The sequence below is a fragment of the Hipposideros armiger genome, unplaced genomic scaffold (genome assembly GCF_001890085.2).
Source record: "Hipposideros armiger isolate ML-2016 unplaced genomic scaffold, ASM189008v1 scaffold_106, whole genome shotgun sequence".
Classification (NCBI taxonomy): domain Eukaryota; kingdom Metazoa; phylum Chordata; class Mammalia; order Chiroptera; family Hipposideridae; genus Hipposideros; species Hipposideros armiger.
The window spans coordinates 3523644-3531806 of record NW_017731456.1 but is presented as its reverse complement, the minus strand read 5'-3'; the positions used below and the strand labels follow the sequence as shown (position 1 = coordinate 3531806).

Sequence of the window (8163 nt, the reverse complement as noted above, 5' to 3'; positions counted from 1 at the left end):
TTTAATTGAATAGTCAGCAAAAATATTAGAATATCCATGATTTTCTGTTTTATTATTTGGTACTTATATAAATGAGGGATAAAGTTGGAAAGAGACTATATCCTATGGATATAACACAGATCAGAACCCAGGGGATTTGGATTCAAGTCTGTCAACTGATGGTCCTTACCAATTCAACGCCAACAGGAATCCCCAATTTGGGGTGCGGGTAAAGAAGGAAACTTTATTCAGTGCAAACAGGTCAACTGTGATACAGCATGGCTGTGAGAACAACATGGCTGCAGAAGAGCTCAATAGTGTTACAGCTCAATTATGAGAGCACGTCTGTGGAACTGCACAGCTGTGAGGCAGCCCTGCGGGAGGAGGCCTTGGGGCAAGGCGGCCCTGCTCTGCTCCAGTCTGCTCCACCTGCTCTGCTTGGCTCTGCTCCTGAGAGACTTCTTTGGTGTTTCAGCTCCAGCCAGGAAATGCAGTCTTCTGTCTTCAATAGACAGGGAAAGTATACTCTCTGAGCCAGAGGGAGCTGATTTATATAGTCAGAAGTCCCTTCTCCTAGTACTGGGTTGGCCTGTCCTCATGTAAATGAGGACTCCAAATCCTTGCAGTTTGATTGGTCCAAAAAAGCACTGTCCTAATTGGTCAGGATGGAGCTGCTCTGATTGGTCGGTGAAGATGTTAATGGGATATAGCTGTGCAGGTCCGATTAGATGGGGAAAGTCTCAGTCTTATTAACTGAAATACAATTCCAGAAACTCCTTTATAGAAACTGGCTTACATGGCAGGACACAGTGCAGGCAGGCAGTTCAGTGCAGGCTTCTCCCTGAAGTGCAGTTTACATGAGGCCTCTGTTTAGAAAAGGTGCTAGGCTCTCCTTTTAAATTTGAGCCCAGTTAGCCACCAGGAGCCCTTCTTAGTGGGCTTTTTTTTTTTGTCCCCTCAGGGTGTAGAAGTCTCAGATACTGTTAACAAAAGGTGCCCTTAGACATAACTTATTTATGGCCTAGCTTCCTTTAATTAACTCAATTGGTATAATAACTGCTACAATATTTTTGTCTGAATGTGAGATGATAAATGTGAAAAGCCTTTGACAAGGTGAAATGCGCTGTTCAATGCAAATTATAACATAGATACCAATCTGCATGTGACCTCCTTCAAGAAAGAACTAACTTATCTCTTTGAAGAAACTTTCTCTAACTCCATCTTCATCAGCAATTCATTGCCACTAGAGTTCTTCTGACCTTGTGTGGTTTATGTCATCATGTGCTTATTTATAATAATTTTCACTCACGATAATGGTATAAATGTAGAAAAGGTTTGAACGTAAATATCAAAGTGAAGTTTCACCTTCCCATTAGCATTATACCAAAGTGAATGTGTGCCCCATGTAATCTGCTCACCTCTCCATAAACCTGACTTCATGTTATACATTTGGATATTCCACAACACCACCACCAACAATTGGCCAACACTTTCAGAATCATATTTTCCAGCATGCACAATAGCATTATGTCCAGGAAGTTAGAGCTTATAAGGAAGCAAAAACTCCCAGTTTCAGGAAAATCCCTGCAAGAGGCAAGACCTCATGACATAATAAAGCAATGTCTCATTCTGACCCTAAGAAGCCCAAGTACCTCTATCCATCTGATTGGTAAAAGCTTCCAACACACAAGTCCACCCTGCCTAGAACTCCAGGCCAACTGTGAGTACATCACGCTGCACATTTGAGTGTCACCCACAAACACCCCAGTGAGGTAAACTTTGCAGCTTAGAGAGCCCAACATCAGCAGGTCTTTTTCCTGTACCGTTGTGGCATGAGCTCCTCTCACTACTATGTATTTTCTCCAAAACTCTTCTCCCTTGCATCCAAGGAGTTCTCTACATTAGACACAGGTAAAACTGATTAGAAACATCTCTTACCTTAAGTAAAATTCAGTTAATCGAGATTTCATCTCTACTCTTTCTTAGGGCTTCTACTCCCGCTACTTCATTGTCCTACAGTCACTTTTCCCTGTCTTCTGGTGACTGGTGTGGTGAGAGGCAAGGTAAAAAAGGAAAAACTAATGATATACAGTCCACCATCTCCACAAGGATACCTATCTGAGAATCCTGCTCAACAAGAACACTACAGAGACACTAAATCACTAGGTCCTTAGCTTTGAAGTCCCACAACTGTAACCATGGTGCCTTACCCTTGATTATTGCTCTGGCATAAATGCATCTGCCAGTGTTTTCCAAGTCACCCAATCTTCTAGTGCAGGCACTCTTACCCCAGATACACCCATCAGACCTCACTATTATTCCTGCTTCTAGAGAGTGTATAGTCAAGACCCGAAAAACAGTTTTCTTTCACAAGACAGGACACTATTCCGAGGAAAAACAGCACATTCCAGCTAAGGTTAAGTCTCTCTGATGTGCACCTACAGCACACTGTGCATGCCCTTATTAAAGCACCTATCATGGTATTTTATTGAAATTATACCAGTTTTCCCCATTAAAGTGTAAACTCTTTGAAGGCAGGGACCAGATATTAGCATTGCTTTTTCAGAGCTATATCTCTGGTTCATGTCTTTTGAACTGAATTGAACTAAGTGAAAGTAATGTTCTGGGAAGTTATAAATCTCTGGGTTATACTTGCTATATTTCACATGATCAAAATAGAAAATGCTCCTAAAAGCTACTCTGTAATGAAAATGTTAAGCAATTTTCAAACATGAATGCTCTAGGATATTGAATATAAATGTAAAAATTTCTTATTCTTTAGTATTGCTGCCATTAAAATTTTCAAAAATGTAAACATATCTTAATGTCAATGCACATTTAGATTCTAATTCTTTGACTTAACATTATTTAACATTCATAACAAGATTCTCTCACTAAAATAGAAAAATTAATACTTCTCATAAACCAAATCTGATAATAGTACAAATAAGATTACAAAAGATTGTGGGTGCTTGGATAAGCAGTGATTTGGAAGCATTATGTTTTCTATATTAATTATGATTTAAAGAGAAAATAATGAAACAAACCAACTGAGTAGAGTAGAAATTGCTTTAAGTGAAAAGCTCGCCATCTCATTTTTTGTTTTAGACCATTAATCATAGGATATTCTTACTTACTTATTACTTTATATTAGTAGTAGAAGTTCTCATAATAAAACAACATAAATTCAGCTCTTTGTAGTTATTGCTGATGGCCCCATGATTTCAGAGTAGACAAACCTCCATAAATTATGTCCTGTAAAACTGGCTATGCTCATAAGGACCAAATGTTACGCAAGTGTATTTCTCTTGCCAACACTGCTCCAAACCACCTACCCAACCACAAATATACACAGAGACCTTTCAGAGGTACAACTTTTATTCCACATGAGAGTACAAACTAGCTCTCTCTAAAGAGACAGACAAGGTTGCCTTTTGGGCAACTATTGCAGTTCATGCCATGCTCCTTGACTCAGTCCACAACATTTATTGAATAGCCACAATACGTCAGCCAACTCCTTCACAGAATCCAGTCCAATAAGCCCATCCCAACACTTGAGGTCATTGCATCCTTGAGACTGTGGCCATTCAGGCAAACCTAAGCAACTTCATTTATTCTTCCCTAAGCATTCCACTTAGTAGAAGCCCATCTACTCATACATTTTGCAATACTCAAGTTCTCCATCACAGTATCTAGGTCCTCATGTGCTATCATTCTTCCAGAGGTCTGGAGTTCACCTACAAATAACCTGGAAATAAATTATCTTGACCTCCCAAAGCCCTCATGTCCATGAAAATAGAAATATTCATTTCCACCATCACCTTTCAGTCATACTCTTTCTCTCCTGAAGGTTGTGGACTCTGCAGCCTATTCTCCATTTATTCACGTTGTCCAGCCAAACAAAAAAGTGTTTCTTTTTCTCTCACTATCCTGTAAGAATGTATTCAGAAACCAACTTGCAGAAATAAACTCAGAAATGAAACACCACTGACAAGGAGAAAAGAGAGCAAAAGATATCTGAGGACAAGCTACTAGAGACATTAAATTAATATATCATGTACTTGAAGGCCATGGTGATTTGTCTGGAAAACTGAGAATAAAGTTGGTAATGAATCTAACAAAAATGGGATTGACATTTCACAAGGACATTTCACAACTGGTATTTCTTATCCTTTATTCATAAGGTATAAGAAAAATGGAAGGGCTCTGGAAATAACATTGCAAGACAAACAAATAAATACATGGATCCACTGTCAGATGAGAAAACAGTAAAGGAAAGCTGCCAACAGATGCCATCAAGAATCATTATAGAAAACTGCAGAACCACCATCATGAGAATCACCTGAAGTACAGCTTAACCGAAGCCCTACAATTACTGACATACAGAAGAAGCCACCTCAAGACTGGTAGGAGGGGCAGAGACATGGAACAAGCTGGTCCCACACCTGCAACGTGACCATACAAGGGACACACCTGGAGCACCTGGCTCTGGTGACCAGGGAGACTGTACCACTGGTTCCCACAGGACACCTAATACATAAAGCCACTTTACTAAGACCAGGAAGCATAGCAGCCCTACCTAATATAAAACAAACACAGAGAGGCAACCAAAATGGGGAGATAAAGAAACATGTCCCAAATAAAAGAAGAGAACAAAGCTCCAGAAAAAGAACCAAACGTAATGGAGACAAGCAATCTACCAGATGCAGAGTTCCAAACACTGGTTAGTAGGATGGTCAATGATCCTCAGGGAGAATTTCAACTTATAGATAGGATACATAAAAATGGAGATAGAAAATATAAAAAAGAACCAGTCATAAATAAAGAACACAATAACAGAAATGAAGAATATGTTAGAGGTGGGCCGGCCGAGTGGCTCAGCTGGTGAAGAGCTCACTTGGGACGCCAGCTCTGAGCAGCAGGACTACAGATCGGATCCCACATTGAAAGCCAGTGACGCTTGCCCTCTACAGCTAAGATGGTGAACAACAGCTTGACCTGGAGCTGGGCTGCTGTGAGTCACCAGCGACGGCGTGGGCTGCCCCGGGGCTAAAGTGGGCTGCCGTGAGCTGTGTGAGTGGCTGGCAGCCAGTGTGAGCTGCCGGGAGCTGCTCTGAGCGGCCAACCAGACCGGTGACCAATTGCCTCACCCAGGAAGAGAACAATGATCATATCAACATGGGCCAGTGAAGCGACGTCCTCCACAACTAGATTGAAGAACAAAAACGCAATCTGTCTACCTGTCTGTTCCCCTTCCCCGATTCCCCAACGCTGTTCCTCTTCCCCCAATTCCTCAATAAAATCTTTAAAAAAAAAAAAAAAGAATACGTTAGAGGAAATCAACAGTGCCTTAGATGAAGCAGAGGACTGAATCAGCAATACAGAAGATACGGTAGAAGAAAACACCCAATCCGAACAGAAAAAAGAAAAAAAAAATTCAAAAAAAAGAGGAGCGTTTAAGGGGCCTCTGGGAAAACATCAAGCATACCAACATTTTCATTAAGGGGGTACCAGAGCAGAAGAGAAAGAACAAGGAATTGAGAACCTATTTGAAGGAATAATGACTGAAAACTTTCCTAACCTAGTAAAGGAAATAGACATACAAGTCCAGGAAGTACAGAGAGTCCCAAACAAGATGAACCAAACAGGTCCACGCCAAGACACACCATAATTAAAATGGCAAAGGTTAAAGACAAACAGAGAATCTCAAAAGTAGCAAAAGAAAAGCAGTTAGTGGGCCGGCCGAGTGGCGCGATGGTTAAGAACTCGCTTGGGATGCCAGAGGGCCCCGGTTCGGATCCCACATATGAGGGCCAGTGACACTGCCCTCCACAGCTAAGATGCTGAACAACAGCTCAACCTGGAGCTGGGCTGCCATGAGTCGCTGGCGACGGCGTGGGCTGCAGTCTCTGCGGCAGTGGGTTGCCATGGGCTACCGTGTGTGGCCAGCAGCCAGCGTGAGCGGCCAGCAGCCGCAGTGAGCGGCCGTCCAGAAGCCGGCGACTGATCTGCCTCGCCCGGGAAGAGCGCAATGATGGTGCTAACTTGGGCCAGTGAAGCAACGTCCTCCACAACTAGATTGAAGAACAAAACGACAGCAACTTGTCTGTTCCCCTTTCCCCAATTCCCCAGCACTGTTCCCATCCCCCCAATTCCCCAATAAAAATCTTAAAAAAAAAAAAATAGTCATGAGGATATAAAGTAAAGCATAGAGAATATAGTCAATAATATGGTAATGAGTATATATAGTGCCAGCTGGGTACTAGTCAGGGGGATCGTTGCTTAAATTATATAAATGTCTAACCATATGCTGTATACCTGAAATTAATATAAAATAATATTGAATGTCAAAATAAATGAAGTGTAAAAAAAGAAAAAAGCAACATCAAAAAGAAACATTATAATAATTATAATAATTATTAAATATTATAAGCTTGGTTTATGAAGATGTATACATATAAAATTATTAGTAATTGGCAATGATGAATGATAACATTTATGTATGATCAATCGCTATTTTTACTCATTTATATTTGATCAGAAATGTATATTAATTAGGTTCTTGACATCACTGAGAGTAGAGAAAAAGTACATAAACTTTTCCAGGCATTCAGTCTTTAGAAGATATAAAATAACACTGAAGCAGAATAATAAAACATCACTATTTACAGGCTAAAGGTCTCAGGAGATCACCTTATACAGAAGTAGTCACAAGTCAAAGAAGGCGTCTATCATCTCCTCATTTGGCTGATTTTCTCTCAACATTGAGTGTTTTCCTGGGCCTTCTTTGAGTTACCTGTCTCTCTTATGTACGCCTACAATATCTAATACTTATCCTATCTCAATACCAAGTAAACCTTATTTTATTAGCTTGTATTTCCTGCTAGATTTTAAATAACTTTCAGTGAAACTATGTTACACTGACTATTATAGCCCCAGAGCTAGCCAAAGCCCCAGAACATAATAGGCAGCCAATAAATATTTTGAAGCAGAGTCCAATAGTTCATTTTACAGTGTTCATGACACCATATTTCCTATATTCAGAATTCCTTCTAATAACTAAAGTCCAATAACACTCAAGTAGTCTCCGATGTACGGTTAAGATGGAATAATACGTATTAAATGTTCACAAGCTTTAAAGTACCAGCTACAATCCCCTTACAATTGCTTGTAACTGCTCCTTCTATGTGTTTTATAAAGGGACAACCAAAACTAAGTTAGAGTTTTGTCATTTTGATACATATGAACACTTTATATTTTCCCCTCTAGTTCTTAGTAATACCCAAGTAGCAGATTCATAGTTATAAATCCTTTCATTTACTATAAGATGAAAGAATGATCTTTATGCCTTATGTCCACCCATATAAGAATTTCATTTTAAATCTATTTTTCAAGTTATAAGAATTAACCTATCAATTTTACAGAAAAGGGAAGTAAGTTAAGTAACATACAAAACATTATTTTATTGCATCATAAATTTTTAAAGAACAAATGTTACTGAAATGGTTAGAACTATTAGGATATTTTGTACGACAGTGGTTGGTTTTTACATAGTTTAAGATTTTGATTGTTTCTCCAGAAATACTGAAGCCTTTGTTTCATTTTGAATTATTAGAACACATAAAAATCTACAAACAAAAATGTACACTTTAAAAGAATGCTCAGACTTTAGAGACACATAAAACAGACCTTTTAAAAAAAAATCAATCACATACTAAGCCTGTAGCAAAGTCTTTGAGGAGTAAACAAGAATGTGAAGAACATTATTTTTTTCAGGATAACAAAGAACAAATTAGTTTAATATCTAGAAGAGGACTTTCATAAGAGAGAAATTAAATTTCCCTTCATAAAATAAAATGAATTATTTCCAAAAAAATATTTCTTTCAAAAATTCCTAAATTGAGACACTATGATTATCTCTCATCCATAATCAACCAATTATTTATTAACAATTCATTACTACATCAAATACAGCTACAAAACTTTAACAGAGTTCATGGAGCAGGTACTTGGGGACTGTGAAAGTTAAATTACCGTATTTGCCGGCATATAAGACGATTTTTTGGCCCTGAAAAATATGCCTCTAAGTGGGGGGTCGTCTTATACGCCGGGTACACTTCAGATAGACTGCCCATAGTGCTTGCCCCGTGCCATAGTGGCCTCCCGATGCCCGCCCACTTCATT

At 39.3% G+C, this 8163-nt stretch overlaps 1 protein-coding gene across 1 annotated transcript in view; it reads left to right on the top strand.

Moving 5' to 3' along the window:
- The first annotated feature begins 257 nt into the window (after window positions 1-257).
- DEPDC1 (DEP domain containing 1) overlaps window positions 258-8163 on the top strand; it is a 47561-nt gene continuing 39655 nt past the window's right edge. Inside the window, exon 1 of the mRNA XM_019646695.1 lies at window positions 258-499. Coding sequence (XP_019502240.1) covers window positions 258-499 — 242 coding nt within the window. The remainder of the gene's footprint in view (window positions 500-8163) is intronic.